This window comes from Apteryx mantelli, chromosome Z (genome assembly GCF_036417845.1).
Source record: "Apteryx mantelli isolate bAptMan1 chromosome Z, bAptMan1.hap1, whole genome shotgun sequence".
Lineage (NCBI taxonomy): Eukaryota > Metazoa > Chordata > Aves > Apterygiformes > Apterygidae > Apteryx > Apteryx mantelli.
In genome coordinates, this window is record NC_090020.1 from 87,218,250 (window position 1) to 87,237,110 (window position 18,861).

An 18,861-nucleotide genomic window follows, 5' to 3' on the forward strand; every position below is an offset into this window, starting at 1 on the left:
TTCTTCATGCCCCCAGGCGGCGGAGGGGGTGGCATGGGAGGGGTCTCACTGCGGCTCTCGCAACTGCAGCCACAGGGCATGGCCTAGCACTGGCACTCATCATGGAGGGCCCGGTCTGGGCACAGAGGCAGTCACAGTAGGAGAGGGTCCCTCTGGTCTGGACAAGCTCTTCTCTCTCTTCTCCTGGAGGAAGATACACTTAGGCAGTCACTCTAGGGCAGTGCTGATCTGTGCCACATTGCACTGTTTCATGGGCTGCTGTGCACTCCTGGCTACCTTATAAACCCCTTTGCCCCAGTGCACTGGGAAACAGTTCAGCTGTGGCTTCTGTGCAAAAAGTGCAGTAGGAAGTTCGGCAGGATGCTTTTCACACTGGAAGGAAGAGAAGTAGTGGCAGATAGAGAGATGGGCGCTGCTGAAGCCAATGCACTTAGAAAAGCCGACTTCCGTGGAGGGAAAGGAGAGCGGGTGCTCGACGGAGCCCGACGTCCGAGGGCCCTGCCGTGGTGAGCGGGGCAGCCCGGTGGGACGCGCCGCCGCCGCCGCGCAGACCATCAGCACCAGGGACAGCGCCGCAGCCCTCGGGCTTCAGCACCAGGGACGGCGCCACTGCGACCCTTCAGCACCAGGGACAGCGGCGGCGGCGCCCACCGGGCCCGGCCGCGATGGGCTGGGCGGGGCTGAGGCCGGGCTGGGGCCGGGGTTGGGCTGGTGCCCTGGTGCAGCCTCTGGCACCAGCAGGCACTTAAATAGCACCTTCAGCGCTAGGAAGCGTCCTTTGGTTGAGATTTGCTTATACTATAGATGATCGCTGAGGGAATCCTAGCTTCCAGGTGGATTGCTGTCATCCGCTTGGCCTCTGTCTGTTAGGATTCTAGCTACGTTTTCTTTCTGTGGATTTTGGAGGCTATTTTGTCACCCATTTTTGCCTAAAAATTAAGGCATAATAACATCTATATTAAGTACATTAAATATATATAAAACTATTTCTTAAGGTTGAACTAAATATGCAGTAATCTTTAGATCCTTTGAAAGGTGCTTAGTGGCTTAAAATATTAGTACTCTCTTCAGATATAGATTAGTGGTTATGTTTGAACTATCCATGCAATAAATTGTGGTGCTGTGTGATAAATCTTATTTCTCATGTATCAGCTTTCTAAAATAATATCCTTTCTGATCTTTTTGTTCCACACTGTTCCCAAAGATACTGAAGACATTTCTGCTCTGCATATATTCAAATACTATTTTTGTTAAGCAAACCATTTTTGTCAGTTTCTTGATTGGTTGATAGAGATAAATCTGACCCCACTTATTATTAAATGCATCTCTATCTTTCTTCCTCTACTTCTTTTTTTAAGAAACAGTCTATCAGCATATATTACTCATTTGGAGGTTTTTCTGATCTCCAGTCTTTACTATTTCCTTATTAAATTTTTCAGCATCCCATTTTTTTTCCTAATCTCTCACCATTTGTACAGAAATTTCTGAGATTCAGATGCTCTTCTGTGTTTGAAAACTGACAGAATTTTATTTGTGACAATGATCTTGTAAAGGAGAGAACATTTTTGCCAAAAGGATTATTTTCCAATAACTCAGATCCTCTTTCTTCCCTTGCTCTTCACAGGGGCATTTTGACTCAAGCTTTGCACTTCCTTTTTCTGCACCATGCTCCCAGCTGGTCATCCTTAATACCTTTTCTTGTGTTAAGCACAAAACTTTGTACTAGATGTTCCTGACATCCACCAATTGCAAGTTACTTCTTCATCCCTTCCAGCTAGGCATTACTCAGCTGTGGCAAGCTTCTTGCCAGTATCCCGACACATCTATTCTCAGTCTCCAAGCCCTAAACGTAGCAGACTCCTTGCATCAGAGAAGCTCTCATGTGGCTGCCTTCTGAGTGGAAACAGCCTCTGCAGTATATGGAGGATTAATCAAATATGGAAAACAGGGCTAAAAAGGACCTTGAGACATCACCTGTCCTGACAGCCTAACCCATTCTTCTGTGATGGGGATTTCACAGGCAATCTCTTCCAAAGCTTAGCTATCCTTACAGGTATACAAAAATCCTTAATGACTAACCTTAATCTCCATTTTTGTCATTTAAATCCTTTACTTCTCATTTTATCCCCACTAGACACAGCAAAAAATATATATTCCTTTTCTTCTGACAGCAATCTGTTTGTATTTAAGACAGTTATCATGTCTTCTGTCTTCTCTAGACAAAACTCCCTCATACTTTGGAGATGAATAGGCAGAGAAAAAAAAATTGTCTCAGTGGGACAGACAATGCCTTTTTCTAAGGTAAAAGATTTTGTATCCAGTCCCAATCTTGCAGACTTTTGCATAAAAGGCTCACTGATTTGTAGAGAATTTTTGTATGCAGAAATCATACAAATTAGACTAATCATCTCAAATAGGCACAGTGAAAAGATCAACAAGACAACTCACTCGTAGATAGAAATGCAATCAAAAAAGAAAATGGAGTGTTTGGGGTTTGTTTGGGGTTTTTTTGAACTATAAAATCAAACTACTGCATTATGAAAAAAAGGGGGCTCAAAACACTGGTAAATGCTCCACAGAGGAATTATTAGGCAAGCAATAGAGGCTGGCAGTTTTCCAAAACACAAATTGTCTCTGGTACCAAAATATGTCTAAGTGAGCAGGGAACATATGTATAAGCAGTGGTGATTTTCCAGCAGATCTCATCTTGTCATAATGGAGATTTAAAAATGAAGGCCCACACTGAGGCATTAAGCTTTGGCAAGCAGCACATAGCTGAAGAGGATAAAGGAAGAACATAAGGAAGTCTTCCTCAGAGAGACCGTTTCCCCTCCTCTCCCACACATCTTCGTCACTGCTTCCCTTCTCCTCTGTGCGTATCATGCCAACTCGTTCACATATCTGGTGAAGAGGCACGGCCACTTTCCGCGGTAGCCAGTGCCACCATACGAGCGTCCTTCTTCCAGCCGCTTTGGTGAGGACTGCTGGCACGATGGTGCTGCATCAGCCCTCACTGCAGGCTACCAACACGAAAAGGCTCGCTCTGTCTTTCGTGGTCCCTGAGGATGAGACGTGAGCTTCCCGAGCTTTCCCTCAGTCCTTTTGGCATCTTTAGTGCCAAATTTTTCCTCCATTATGCACAGATCCTGGCAGGGCACAGTGTCTTGGTTCTCCTCTCACATCCAGCCCTGACCATGCACCTCCAAAGAGATGTTGGGGGGCCATGGGTCACACAGACCCAACACAGGAGCCACACTCGGTGCGTGCCTAGCTCCTATCCACTGGAGTAGTGTGAACACTACCTGACACAACTGTTGTCACCCACACAACCCAATGAAGCAACATCCCCTTCTCCCCTCCACCAGCGCAGTGGTAGTACCTGCACTGAGGACATGGGGGACCCACAGGCTCCTCTGCCTGAAGGAGTTCACTCACGTTGCTCACCTTCATCAGAAACAGCTCTGAGAGCAGAAATGGCAACACAGAACTCACTTCCCCAGACAAGCGTCGAGAGTTTTGCTCCTTTCCTCTCTTGTTCTTCATAATTGCACCCTGTCAGTAATAATTGCAAATAAATCATTATTTCCTGCTTTCTATTGTAAGACAGGATTTCTGAAAGAAATGTGGTTTTGGAGGTGTAGAGCAAGAAGCCAGGAGGTCCATACTCTCCCTGTAGCTTGCAAGTAGGACCCAGGGGGCTCAGCTCAAGACTCTTGACTTGTAAGTACAAGGTGATACAAGGAAACTGCAGCATGGGAGTGTGCACAGTCAGTGTACTGAAGGGAAAGCAACTTGAAGTAATTAGTAGAAAATACTAAAAACAGCATATTTCAAATTCAAATCCTCCCTAAGCTTTGACACTCTCATTCAGTGCTTACTCACCTCCGCCTTTTTAAATTCCCTGTCCTGTCTTGGAAAAGATGCCTACATACTTTTATTTCTGCAGGTGGGGAAAGTCACTGCTGTATTGTCGTACTGGAGAGGATGTGATGATGCATCACTCTTGCAGATGCAACTACAACAGGCAGAGCTCTCAGCATGGGGAAGGTCCAGTGTCAGTTCTGTGCTCTGACTGAGGGAATATAAATCCACCTTACAGAAAAGTGTTATAATTCAGCTGGAAACTATTTGGGGATTCAAAAGGGGGAATCTTCAGAACAAGAGGAAACATAAATCTCTCAGGTGTTAGAAGTGAAGGAGTCACTGAGTGTCATTCCCAGTGTTCAGCATTTCACTTTTACTGGATGGAGTACCTGAGCTGTGCTGCATTTTACACTGTGTTTCTCCCCTGCAAAGTGCCAAAGCAGTGGTGGAAAACAACCTAGCTTAAATCCCTACTTTCAGGGACCTGCCTCAGCAGTGGACTACCTTATCCTTCTTGATTTCTCCCTGATCCCTTCCGCATTAACCCTCTTCCTTTCCCATGGGAAGTGCTTCAGTGACTAGTTTTCATGATTAATACTAAATACTTTTATCCTCAGAAGTATGGAACTTGTGGCAGGATTTGTCCAGGCCTGTGGGCACAGTCTAGCTAAAGCGGATTCTGCTGCGCCTTCGACATAAGTCCTGGTGAGCTAGCAGAATGGCACGTCAGAGCGGCACACTGCATGACGCCACTTATCATAGCTGGGGGGGGGGTTACATTTAAATGCTTTCACTTTTGCCAGTTTATGTCAGCTTGTATTTCTCAAAGCAGCTTGGACTCCAAAATGGCACAAGTATATTTTGGCTTGTCAACAAGGATTATGCAGTTACGCAAGATGCATGTGTCTGTCTGCCTCTGTGGCCTCCTCCCTCCTCTCCTCACAATGTCATTTGGACCCTGTGGTCAACATGAGCCTAATTTCACACAGAGCTGGAGGTCTCAAAGATAACTATGGGGGGGTTCTACCCATTTTGTGGAAACAGGAGGCTATGTAGAGAAATAAGACCTCGTAAGTGCTTGAGCTGAAACAAAGCTATGACATGAGTTTGCACTATATTAGATGATGATTGCACCTGGAAAGAGAGCTTATAAATGTCCCAGCTATTGCAAAAGGTACATTAAGAACACATAAACAGCTCTGAACCAGAAGTCTGTCAGAAATCAGGGCAGTTCATTCTGCAGCCCACAGAACTGCTTGCTTGTAAAGAGGGTTGAATAATTAGCATCAGAGGACGCCCTCTGCCTAGGCCACAGAAAAAGAAACTCTGGGGCTGCTCTGCAGAAACTGCTTCAGTTTATGGTTAAAGCTTATGACCACTTGGTGACAAGGAGTACATTTAAACTGTATTGTATGCTCACCAAGCCTCCACTCATTCTTGCCCTAGAGTGCAATAAATTGGCCCTACCCCATCTATTATTTATTATTCTGTATTAATGATGGATGTATATTACAATAGTACTTAGAAGCCCCTGTCAGAGATGCCACATTGAGATAGGTGTAGCAGTATCACATAGGAGGAAGCAGTCCCTGCCCCACAGAATTTACAGTCCAATTTCAGTTCTCCAGCAGATTTACAAGAGACTGGACACAAGTAGCTTGAGACCTGCTACATGCCAGAAAGAAGTTTAAAAGAACAAAGCCTCAAAATCCGTTCATCTTTCTTTCTCAGATAGCTGAAGGATGCAAGCACTAGATATAGAAAGGGGTCCTATCCATGGTAGAATTAAGAAAGAGAAAAATTAGGTTGAATACCAAAGAAAACAATTCCTGGCAGGAAATATTTAGGTTGTGGGATTGTGTCTCAGGGCCTTGTATCCTGAAACAAGAATCACTGTATAGTGAACATCTTGCATTTACTGGAGGGCTTGTCAGGGTGAGCGAAGAGATCTTTTCCACTAACACTCGATCCCTGTGAAAGAACAGAATTAACACTTTGTACTACACTTTTCATCTGTGTGCATATTCTATATTTCTAGATAAATGCCTTCAGAGGGCATTCATAGGGATTAAAAAAATCAAGAGGGTTTAGTGCGTGTGTGTAGCAGATGGAAATAAGCAGATAAATGTGCACTGGCTGCACACCCTAACAATGTGATTATTTGCATCTTCATTCAAATTGTTTCTTGTTACATAATGATTTTGTACACAGTGGAGTACTTAACCTAATTTGTATTGATCTCAGTTGCTTTCATTTGTGCATACTTAATTCAGAGAGGTAATCAAATTGATTTTTGAGGCCTAGTTTTTAAGAGATTGTAGTAGCACAGATATACAAGAGGTTGCTTTAAGTGAATCATATCAAAAGAAAACATTTTAAACCTCTGGAAAACGTTTTGATGGTCATTTCATTGTGTTCAATATTACTAGCATAATTAAATTTCTTTCACATCGAGTTCTCTCTGAAATCAAATTGAGAAATATTTTTTAGTTCCATCAGACAGATAACTTGGTTTAGTTGACTTTGTACTACACCCATACGAAACAACATATAAGAGATCAATATTCATGGTTTATCCTTACAAACAATAGAGAGGAGTGACCTACTGTCGGATTAAAAGAATATTGTTTGCTGCTTGACTTTTTCTTAGCATTTACTTACTTGTTTCATAGTTTCAAAGTCACTTTTGCTGTTATAGTGAAAACATCATTAAAAACTGTGATTACCCGAGGTCATCAGCAGAAAGAGGGAAGAGGAGTTAACCTGAGAAACTGCGGGTAATCAAACTGGGAGGTGATGGAGACAAAGGGAGTCTCTTGCCAGTGAAAGCAGATCATAAAGTCTGGCCTTGCAAAATTTTAGCCTGCTAAATAGTCCTCCAAGGTATCTGGCTGAAATCTCCTTGCTTAATTTGTTTAAAATTAGAGATAGCTGAGGCAGATGGAGTGATGTCAGATGTATATTGGAGTTCTGTTTGTGTAAGAAGCAGGACTAGCACTGTGTTTGTGTTTCCTAGGACATAAAGTCACTCGAGTTGTTTCCTTAAGATGTTACCAGTATCCAAAGCAAACTGGTATCAGGCTCTCATAACAAAAAGGAGATGGGTTTGTAGCCTCAGAAGGTCCCTCTGTGCCTGTCTTCTGTGGTTTGGTGATTTTGAAGCTGTGGTTGCCAAAGTAAAGCTTCACATAAGTATTTCTTGCCGTTGCTGGCCAGCTCCAAAATTTCTGGAGCTTCACTGCCAGGACTTTCCAAAGCACTGACTGTTGTAATACTATTTCGGTGGGACTGACCTTGCTGGAGCAGGGAGGTTGGACTAGATGATCTCCAGAGGTCCCTTCCAAACCCCAACCGTTCTGCGTTTCTGTGGCTTTTGTAAGGCTGGTGTTACGTGCTACGAGTTGATTCCTCTGAACTGCACATCATTAACAATGGGGCCAGCTGGATATTTTTCAGTTGAGAAAAGTTTCATTAGAAAAGGCCAAAATGTCTAATCTAAAATGTTGCGCTTCAACCAGCTTTCACCAGACCCACGGAGGACTTGCTCCAGAACGGGGGTCTCATCCTTCAGGGTACCCGAACAAAGCCGCTCTCGCAGGTGAAGAGCTGCTCAAGAACTGGAGGGTGGAGGGCCCCAGCGCGAAGGGTTTACCCCCATGTACGGGGCTGGTGGTGCTGGGCATGGCAGTGCCGGGCTGCTCTCCCAACCGGGGAGCACGGCCACCGCATGGAGATTAGCGCTGTTGCTGTGGAAAGGCAGGAGGGGAGGTTCCCACAGACATAGACCTCTCTTTTCTGACAGCTTTACCCAGCAGTATTAATGGTGCAGTAGAATCCGCTACCATTTGCTAATAGTTGCCATATATTCATTTTTAATGACTAGAGTTAAATTTCACAATACTTTAATCTTTATAAACTGAAGTTTTAAAGACAGTACTTATCAACTGAAATGCTTCTAAATATTTGTCAGGATTTATAGCTATTTGTAATGCATGGGCTGGCTACATTTCTGTCTTTTGAGAAAGAAAATGGAAAATAAGAGTTATTGTTGCTGAAAATAACACTGCTGTTGCAGACAAATGGACTATTGGTAGAAACATTCAATTTAATGATATTCAGTGACAAAAAAATTAAGTTTGAATTAGAAGCGTGTGAAGGAAACCAAAACCCAGACAGGTTTGCTGAATTGAAATTGAAAAAATCATCAGCTTCATGCAGATATTTTTCAAGCCGATGGGGCTGCACGTGTTGGGATTCATGCAATGGACTTCCTGTTTGTGTCGGGTTTTGTAATTGCTTCCCAAGCGGTATGGTATGATTCTTTTTTTTAATGTGAATTGTATTGAAACCTATTAAATGCAGACGGTTTAGAGCAGATTTTCCCTTAGAGGACCACAGGGGTGTCCCAAGGCTCAGCGCAGGGGAGGGAAGGCTCTAGCGATCTCTCCCAACTTCCACCAGCTCCAAGGGAAGCGTCCAGCTGCCAGAAGGCAATCAGTCCCACCTGTATTGGACACCTGCCTTCTGGCCACGGACGCGGCCCGGACAGCATCGGACGCCTTACTTTTCTATGGCAAATTATGGAGATTACCAGTCTCTGGAGCTTTTAGTACAGAGATCACTCGTAAGCGTATTTGTATAAGGGAATCATCAAACTCTTCTGGTGATAGCTTCGGCCTTTGTAAATGCTCAGTGCCATACAGGGGGTCAGGTCCTGCCTGGAAAGCCTTCCCAGCCCTGCTGCCGTGCGGAAGAAAGAGGACCCCCAATTCCGATGCGTTTGTCTTTCTTGCTTTCTAATGCTTTTAGCAAAATGGTGGGAGGGGTTATATTACTTTAAAAAGTATTATGGTGTGTTGTGGTTCTCTTTATCTAGTATTAGTGACTGTTGCAAAGGATTTTTAACTGACATTTGCCTGAATGCTAAATTTTGTCCCAATTTCCGGCAAGTGGAAATGTGAGGGTATCTGGCAGTGACACGGTTCTGTGAATACCTCTTATGCTGTACACCAGCCACAAGGAGTCTACCAAAATGTGAGTTATGCTGCTGACGAGCTTTGACCGGACATGTGAGTCTCACAAAACCTTTCTGTTCTTTTACTGCGAAAATAACCTCCTAAAGCCATTTTTTTGGTGAGAAAAGCATGTAGTGAAGAACTCCAAAGATGTTGCAAAAGTTCTCATTATTGATTATAGCTTCACTATAACCACAAATACAAATTCAGTTATTGGTATATTATTGCAAAGGGAATATCAATGAACAAACTTGTTGCTTCTCTGGCTGATAAACAGAGCATTTTATTTGGCTGGCATATTTCATGAATGCTAAAAACTCACAAAAAGATGGAGTTGGGATGAAACTATTTAACAGCTGCTGTAGCTATTAGCAGAGACGACTGCCTGCTTCTGCTCTCATGTTCTCTGGGATCTAGCAAAATATTCCAGCACATGCTTAACCTCAGGCTTGTGAACACACCGGTTAAAGCCAATGAAGCATCTTGCATATTTAAAGTTGAACTCATGCTTAAATATTTTGCTGGATTAATATATAACCACCTAGTAACTCCACTGTCTGTCTTGCAGTTACTCCTAGTTTTCAGCATTGCTTGTGAAATCTGCACCAGCAAAATCTGAGTGTTAGTACTAGGTTTTAGTATATCTACGCCTGCAAAAAAGCTGGAGTAAGTAAGAAATCACCAGTTTATTCTAAAATTTAATCTCTGTAATTCAGATCACTGAATCTGAATATTTACCTTCATGGAGAAGAGTCTTATTTAATGATGGGAACTGCAGCGATTTGGGGGCTCATTGCATTTATCTCCACCTCACCTGAGTAACCTCCTGCCTCTGCATGCTCATTCTGAATGCTATTTTTTGAATTTCTAAGTAATGCCTAACTCTGTAAACACAACCACCTCATCATTTTTAAAGCAATTCTTTTTTAACATTCCCTTTGTTTTAGCTGCAGGACAAAACTGTCCTTATTTAAGACAGGCTGTCCCCCTTTTAGGGACATAATACAAAGGGCCCGATTCAGCAGAGTGATGTCATGTTTTTAAACCACTGTTAATGCGTTTTAAATCAGTAGCTTTCCATGTAAGTAAAAATTAGGTAAAGCAGTAGTGAATTTGTTTCTGAACTTTATCTATATTGTTTCTATGTAAAGCATCCTTAGTCCAGGGTAGCAGAAAAGGGATGAATGTTTGTTTGTTTTTTCCCACTGTTACAGCCTTCAATTATAATTAATTATCTATTTTCTTCCATAGAATATATTTAGGATTAACTGCAGTTAATATAATCAAGTTGTTCTTAAAATCAAGATGGCTACTTCCCTTCCTTCTGCTATTAAAATGTCTCTCATTCCATAGGAAGGTTTTCTAGATAATAAATTTCTTTTATTAGAGTGCTCACTCCATTTTTCTTCTCTGATAAATGCATGTCAAGGAAAAACATTTGCCTTTATGGTTCCTTTTCAAGAACAAACTTAACAGTTCAAGGAAAGTATTTACTGAATGCATTGAAAAGCACATACCTTTGCATTATTTATTATAAGATACCAATAACTGCAATACGCAGAGTGTCTCTGGACATAAATTAGTGATGTTAGGAAATACTAGAATCTTCCCTGTGTCCCGGAAACTATTAGAAACTGCAGCAAAAATGCAGGAGCTCATCACATCCCTAGTCTTTGGCATGCCGTGACACTGATTTGAGACAAAAGGACTAAGTAAAACACTGAAGGGAAGAATCTCCAGTCTAACTATGATTTTTCATCGTAGACATGCAATAAGACGTTATTTGGGGAGGGCAAGGTCTGGTAGCTTAGAGGGGCAGAGAAAGAGCTCCAAGGAACGAAGGAGGCAGCAGGAGCACGGGAGGGAAGAGCGGATTTGCAGAGATGCAGAGGAGAAACACCGACTATCCAAGGGGACGGTGTTGGACGGGGAATACTCCAGGAGACGACCTAGGATAGGGCAGAGTGACGTGCAGGGAGGAATGCCTGGATGAGGAAAGAGCCTGGGGAAACTGGAGCAGGCTGTCCCCACGCAGACCTAAGGGAAGCAGAGGTTGGGAAAAGACTCACTGTTTAGCTGAACGGTCTTGTGGTGGGAGGTGGAAAGGGAAAGGGAAAGCAAGCAATGTTCCTTCCTTTGCAAAAAACACACAAAACTCTCCGTTTTTAATGCTGCAGAGAGCTCTGTCACTCTGAGACGTGTGCTGGGTGATACAGTGGCAGTACAAACCTTATTTAGGAAAATTACATTCTCCAGTTGTCTCTCCCTCACTTGTCAAAGTTAATTTAAAACAGACTCAGTTTTAAGCAGTATCTTTAAGGATTTCTGATTTATCCCTGACTGAAATTCAGGTGTGTCAGGAAGGGTTCGGTCCTGTTTATTTCCACAGAACTGCATCATTTTACCTTAATTTTGAAGCTGGCCTATCTCTGGCAGGGATCTCCGGCTGCATCTTGCCCTCACTCCTTTCCGGTCAATTCTTGGAAAAGAAGTGTTGTAATAAAAATGCTGCAATGAGTTGTTCTTTATACACTGGGTATGGTTCTCTGATCCACACCGGTTTAAATCAGGAGTAGCTCCACTGTTGAGTTTAGTGTGAGACAAAGATAGGGATCAAACTTGATACATTCGCCAAGTAACTCACAAGAAAAGTAAAATTAAAAATATATATAATTCCAGAAAATGTTTGGGCTAGATTTTGCATAAAAAGTGCTACCCAAAATAAAGCCACAAGTCAGTATTGCACACAGTCATTCAAGCAGGATGTTACACAATATCCAGAAAGTTCAGAACTATCTGAACACAGAGGAGAGGATCTGGTGAGAAAAGGAGGAGACAGGATGAGCAGGCGTTTGCTTACAGCCTTGCGAAGGCAAACATACCCGGAATAACCTGTTAGAGCAGCTAATGAACCTCATGGAAAGATTTTCCTAGTGTCTAACTACAAATCTGTGTACCACAAATTAAACTAATTATTTGTTGTCTTCCTTGAGGTAGGCACAGAGAATAATGAAGCATCATCCTCTTTAAAACAATCTTGCATATAATCCCTCCCGTCAGTCTTTGGTTTTGCTTTCTGGATGCACAAATGCAGCCCTTCCAGTCTTTCCTCGTTTCTCAGCTTCATATCTTTCTCGTTGACCTTCCCTAGGCTGGTGCAGTAGGAGTCCTCTTGCCTAAGTCTAGCTCGCTGCGGGTGTTTACATCTAAGCTAATTGTGTGGACTGTTTTTATGGTCAACAGACTGAAATCAATACAGTCGTGTGCAATTCATCTCATCTCAGACTTGGCTTGAGTCACATCCCAGAACTGCCTGTTTCTGTTCATTGGCCATCCCGACAGACAGCTCGGGTGGAGATGTCTCTATTCCAAACGTCTAAAGTTAGACGAGAGGAATCGTCCCTCTGATATCCAAAACTGGACATATTAATCCAACAGAGACCTCCCCGATGCCAGCTGGAGGAAAAATAATATTACTTCCTTTGTCTTTTGTACAGCACTTGTTTGAATTCATCCCACAATGATATTTGCCTTTCTCTTTCACTTCACTGCAAAACTCAGACTCAGTTTGTGATAAGCTATAGTCCCAGATCGTCCTATGCTCTGCTACTGTCCAAATCGATTTTTCTCCATTTTGAATCTGTGTACTCAATTTTCCTTCTTCTGTGTGTTTTTGCACCCATCTGTAATAGCTACTGTCTTGCTCACTTTGGAGCGTTTCTCCAGCTTATCCAGATCATTTTGAATATATACATAATATTATATAACATTATATAACATTATATATGTTATATGTTATATATGTCCTCACTTTTCGAGGAAGAAAAATAAAAATTGCCGAATGTATGATAAAGTTGACCTCTACATCTCGCCCCATACCGAGCCCCAGTTCCAAGCAGGGCCCCGGGTCGCTGTGTGGGAGCCCTGCAAGGGGCCGTGCTGTAAATCTACTCCTGGGGTACACTGCACTAAGAAAGGAAGGGGTGCTTTCAGATCTTAATTCTAAAAGGGTCCTCATTTTACGTTTTGGCCAGTCTGGTATTTTCAAGTGTCCTGATTCTGACCTGCCTTTTAGAGACAACTCTCTTGCAGCCACTTGAATTTCACAGCTGAAGACTGATGAAAGAGAGGACTCAGGTTCAGCCAATCCAACAAAATATTGCAGTTCCCTGCACAAAACCTGTGAAATATTTTCACATGCACGAACATAAGCTGATCAATATCCAGCTGAGGCAGGTTCACCGAGGTGTCATACTCAGCCATACATAGAGGAATATTTTAACTACCAACATTTCTAGACTCTGAATTCTACTTTTTGGCTCAGGTTCTAATTTCAGATTTTAGAGCTGCGAGTTTTTTAATATGGCTACTTAAAAATCTGGCCATTTATCAATTCACTCTACTCGTTTTATCCCAGCACATTACCTAATCATGTCAACATATGGATTTTTTTATCTTGCTGCCTTGTGTAGACAGCCTTATCAGTCTATTTTTAAACCTGGATATGCTTTGGTGGTGGTATTGGTTTCAGCACTTGATGTTCTCTTTGTGCTAATAAATACAGATCAGCTCTTAATGCTGATTTTTTTTAAGATCCATTAGCATGGTTCGACATCAGCGCTGCCAAGGTGGGGCTGCCTTCCCTGCCCGGAAGGCTGGCGGGGTTGGACGAAGAGCTTTTGGCCGGCTTTGCCTTGCGAGACGCTGGGGGAAGCGTTACGCGTTTGCTCGCCCGCGTCAAGCGGTCCCCGACGCTGGGCGCTGCAGCCCGCAGCTGGCGCTGGTGCCAGGCTGCTGGAGGGTTTTGCGGCCGGCTGCGCTGCCCTGAGCCCGGCCCGCCCGGACGGCCGTGGCTTGCTCCGCAGCTCGCTGGGGTGGAGCGAGAGCGGGGAGCAGGGTTTGCCCAACCTCGGTCCCCGGGGAGCAGCAGGTGAGGCTCAAGGGAGATCTGCGGAGGGAGGGGAGGTTTGCAGAGGTCGCTTCTCAGCTGAGGAAAAACATCGGGCTGTTTTGAAAGACATTTGCGATGTGGGGTATCTTCGACTGTTTTCTCCTCCTGGAAGCAGCTTCAAAATCCATGCTAAAAACACAAATATAGATAAATGCAAATATGCCTCAGACTTCTGGACAGCTCAGATAGCTTTATGCCTTGAGGCCACCCCTGCAAAACCCTGAAGACTGCTTTGGTTGGCCGTGGCCGGGGAGGCACCCTCAGGTGCACAACGGGCTACTAGAGCAGGCTCAGCCGCAGTGGTCTCTGCCACCAGCACGAGGCCGGAGCAGGGAGAAGGGAGCATTCCCCCGGGGTGGCAACGCCGCAGGAAGCGACGCCGGAGCTAAACCCCAGGGACGGGGGGGGGGAAAGAGCACGATGGGCCGATGCCTAACCGGCCATGCCAGCAGCCTGAACGCTGCCATTTTGTAGAAATAGGTTCTCGTAACCACTGACGACAAACATTTCAAAAAGCTGTCAGTCTTTATGTTTGCAGATGATTTCCATTAGGAAGTGTCACCTGATTTCTGGGCCGATAGGGAGTAACTTGTGAAAAGCATCATGAACGTATAACGTAAGATAATGCCTGGTTTCAGCACTGGCAGCCAAGTTTGTTTATGAAAAATAAAAGAAAAAATACTCAAGAACCTGCTCTGAAGCAGGGACGGGGAAGGTCCCGCTGCCAGGAGGCAGAGCCACGCCAGGGTCTGTGGTGGAGGTCTCGCCCGCTGTTCGGGCACGCGGTGTTCCCTGGGGAGGACGCTGCCTTCCCAAGCCGACGGGTGAGCACGGCCGGGCAGCACGGGGAAGCTCTGGTGAGCTTTAAGCTGCGTGCGCCAGGCGTCTGCTGCCCTGGGGCTTCGGCAGCCGCGGCTGCGTCGGACGGCGCGGAGGTCCTGCTTGTTGGAGGTGTGGGGAGCTCATTGCCGACTGTGACACAGCCGTAGCCTAAAGAGCAGAGATGTTACAGTTTCATCTCAGAAAGACGGGATTTCACTCCTTTCCATTTTTTTCCATGTCTGTCTGCGACAGACCACGTGAAAATGCAAAACTTCCTGAGAACTGTACAACTTGAGACGCACGAAGTGTTCTGGTTGTCATTGCGCAGGCCATAAGCGAGCGGTCCCACAGCAGAGCGCTGTATTTGGACTCAGGCGGCTGCGCGAAGGGGCGGTCCCGCTCCCCCATTCGGAAGGGCAGCTCCTGCCCGACTTTGGCAGGAAAAAGCGTTAAAGGGAAGAGTTCGTCCCCGTCCCTAACTGCCCTGCAATGAAATCGCGTCCACGCTGTGCAATGCAGGTGCTGTCGGTCAGAGGAAGGATACAGGTTCTGCTCTGACATTTATCTCATAGCAGATGTCTGCAACGTGCCCAGCCACTTCGTCCCCAACCTTGGGTGATAACCCAAAGTCACCAAAGCCGGCGGCTGTGAAGGTGGCTGTCCCCAAGGAAGGTGTGTCGCTCTACCTCCTCTTTTGTGCTTTTTCCCCCTTTTTAGGGCATCCCCCTCCCTGGCAGAACGATGCGTCAGAAGGTTGTGTTCGGTCTCTGTGGCCCCTTGCCTGGGGCCAGCTGGGCTTCATCCCTGGAGCTTGGAGGTGTGCTGTGGGCCGTATGCACGCGGGACAACGGCCACAGTGGCTGCCGTGGGCAGCCGACAGGCAAGTCTTCGCTAGCAGTGCGGCTCGATTAGCCCTGCCATCAGAAGCCTTTCGCTGTTTTAACCTGGGGACCAAAGGGCAGAGCTCCCAGGTCCTGCAGCCGACTCCAAAAGCCTCCGAGATGCTGCATGGCGAGCCTGGGACAGGAAGGGACAGTCCTCTGCCCTCTGCATCCACAGCCTCCATGCAGGAGGTGGAAATCGCTGCAACTCCCACGCGCCAGGTTTCTAACCCTAAATATCCAGCGCTGCCCTGGCATTCGGCATGCCGGCCTGGGGCAGGGATGGAGCCGGAGCCGGTCCCAGTCCGGCAGCGCTCTTGGACAGCTGCAGCCGCAGCGCTCTGGTGCAAAGCGCATGCGAGTGCTCTGCTGGGCCCGGGCCAGAGCACCGTGCACTGCAACGAGGGAAGAATCACGGGGTCTCAGCGAACGAGGGGATAAGTCAAAATGTTGGCCAGCTGATCATAACCATGCCCCTTCGGGTTCCTGACTGATTGAAAAAATTGTTTTGGAGACTGATTGAATCCAGGTGTAGGAGCGCGCACTGTTTGCCTATCTGCAGAGCTATCTAAAGCCGTCAGCACCGGACCGTCTATATTCTGTTTTCAGATCACTGCGGTGAAAGCAAAAACTCTTTGCTTCACCTCAACTTTGCAATTAAATCCATGCGAATGGACAACTGTACCCCAGTAGAGCTACACCAAATCGATGTGGCGTGTGCTACCTACACCAGTCTAATTACCTAAGCTTCTCCTTTTTTCATTTCTGAGGCCTAATTACTCAATACAAGTCATGTTTAGAAGCTAACTTAATCCACATAAACCTGTACTAATTCACCCTTAAAGGTGGAGAGAGCCGTTGCCAGTTACAGCGCTTTTCAGATTAGCGAACAAAGTAGTAAAAAGAGATTGTGTCATAAAATATATTCTACTGAAAGAGGCCTTTGATTTCAGCTGAATAGCGCCAGCATGCCAGGGTGATTAGCAGCTTCATTTCAGGCACTGGCTGTTGCAGTAATGGAAAATAAATTGGTAAAAAGTCTAAAAAGCGTCCGCAGAGGTCTGTTTCTCAAGAAGCAAACAAACGAAAGGGCCGAGCGGAGTGCGGGCACGGCAGTCTGAGTAAGCGTAGTGTTTTCCCCAGTCCTGCTCGCACAAAGTTGCTGCCGTGGGAGCTTTGACTGAGGTTTCCGATGGGGTTTGGGGGAATAATGCTGCGTTACAGATGTGAAACCTGGTCGTTGGGGAGGTGGGTCCATGCCTCGTTGTATGTAGATGGAGAAGCTGAATATTGGGCTCAGAATAGCCTATTTGAGGTCAAACAAGAGCAACACTGAGCTGGGAACTGGGGCCAGGAGAGTCCGCGTTTTGCCGTGGGAGTTTTACCCCTGCTTCCTTCCCGTGCCCACGTGGCATGTTACCACCACGACTCCAGCAGCGCGTGGACCCTCTGCCAGGCAAACATCTTCTGGAAGAGGCAATTAGGGAAGCAAGGCAGTGGCAGCAGGCAGCGTTTTCAGTGGCTTTTGGCCACTGAAGCTGTACCCAAGGTGGTCCCTGCCGCACGGGGAGCCGCGGGAGGAAGCGTCGGCACCAATTCCCTGGGGAATTCCTTGCAAGGAATTATGTCTGTTTGCTGGCAGAGGAGAGTGGAGACCCGTTCACTGCTAATTTCAAACGGATACCCAGAAAACGTACCGCCGAGCCCCAGATGGAGGATGTTTTTGTGTTGCAGTTTTTTGGCGAGGGCGGGGGGCTGCATTCGTGCTTGTTCAGCTGTTCGTTGCCCCGCGTACTTACAACGCAGAGCTGCGTTTCCTGCCTGCAGCACTGCGCCCATGGTGATGCTTCAAGCATGTGCTTGGAACAGCAGGTCAGAGAAATGACTATTTGTGCCAAAATATGGATAGAATATTTATTCCAAATGCATGAAACATCCACCTGTATTTCCCCAGCACGTGGGTCTTTTATATAAATTACCCAGATGGTGCAGTTTGCATTATGGATTAGTGGCCTGTACAGTTTCATTAAAAAATAATAATCTGGAGTTGTTATTTGTTATGGCACATGAGAAGTATCTGCAAAGAATCAATCTTTTTGTTAGCTATTACGAAAAAAAGGCATGCCTTTTGCATTTTCTGTCCTAGACTGAAATCAGATAAGCTGAATTTTTAATCCTAATGTTAATGTGACAGAGGAACAATGTGTTTCTCAGATGGGGGCTTTATAAAGGGAGTGGAAAATCCCAAAATTCTGCACTGCCCAGAAATGGCTAGCGAAAGCGAGTGCTGCATCTCGGGGTGGTATCTCGAAGGCAATGAGCGCGCAGAGGACGAGTGCTCCACACGCCTATAAATTATGCGCCCAAATGCCTAAAAATTAAGTGCCAATCCAAAATCATTAGTCATTTCTGAAAATTCCTGTGTTTTATACGGAAACACAAACACGCCATGTACATAGTTCTCCTTAGAGGGCTTCCGTGGAGTTTGTTCCCACCACGCTCGTTGAGGCCACCAGCACTTCAGCTGCAGTGGCCACGCGAGCGGCTTGCGTATTTAGGAGATGAACCTTAGCCAGCGTCTCACCAACAACGCTGCAACCCATGGGGAAGTGTGACAGCTCACGTGTAGCACGCGGCTTGATCGGTGTTTTCCGTGTGCGATGCGCTCGGTTCGTTGGTAGCCACGCACGTGCTGACTCGCTCTTTCTCTTTGTCTCCTTCCCCGGCCACCCCGTCCCCCAAGCATGCAAACGCAAAGAGCAGGAACCGAACAAAGAACGGAACAACTCCCAGAAGAAATCCCGCCTGGTTTTCACCGATCTCCAACGCAGAACGCTTTTCGCCATCTTCAAGGAGAACAAGCGTCCATCCAAAGAAATGCAGATCACCATCTCCCAGCAGCTGGGCTTGGAGCTCACCACCGTCAGCAACTTCTTCATGAACGCGCGCCGGCGCAGCCTGGAGAAGTGGCAGGACGATCTCAGCACGGGGGGCTCCTCCGCGGCCTCCAGCACTTGCACCAAAGCGTGACCGGCGCCGGGCGGGCGGCTGGGCGCGTGCAGCCGAACCAAAGAGCCGCCGGCAGAGCGCGCATTCGCAGCGGGGCCCTTCACTGGTGACTTGAAAGCACAATTCTCCTGCAAACGAAGTCTAGCCTAGCTGTAAGCAGAGGACACTTTTTACGGCTTTTAGTCAGTTCTAGAAGGCGCAAGTTAAAAATTAACCTCTTTCTATATGATATTATGCTCAGGACAGGCTAAGCAGGTCTGAAAAGCAAACCGGTCATTCGTGGCATGAGTTTCTGCTGAGACCCGAGGACCCCCCAGTG

At 46.0% G+C, this 18,861-nt stretch overlaps 1 protein-coding gene across 1 annotated transcript in view; it reads left to right on the forward strand.

The window, feature by feature from the left end:
- Positions 1-18,609, forward strand: part of ONECUT2 (one cut homeobox 2) — a 27,689-nt gene extending 9,080 nt beyond the window's left edge. Inside the window, exon 2 of the mRNA XM_067316263.1 lies at positions 18,277-18,609. Coding sequence (XP_067172364.1) covers positions 18,277-18,563 — 287 coding nt within the window. The 3' untranslated portion in view covers positions 18,564-18,609. The remainder of the gene's footprint in view (positions 1-18,276) is intronic.
- The last annotated feature ends 252 nt before the right edge of the window (positions 18,610-18,861 follow it).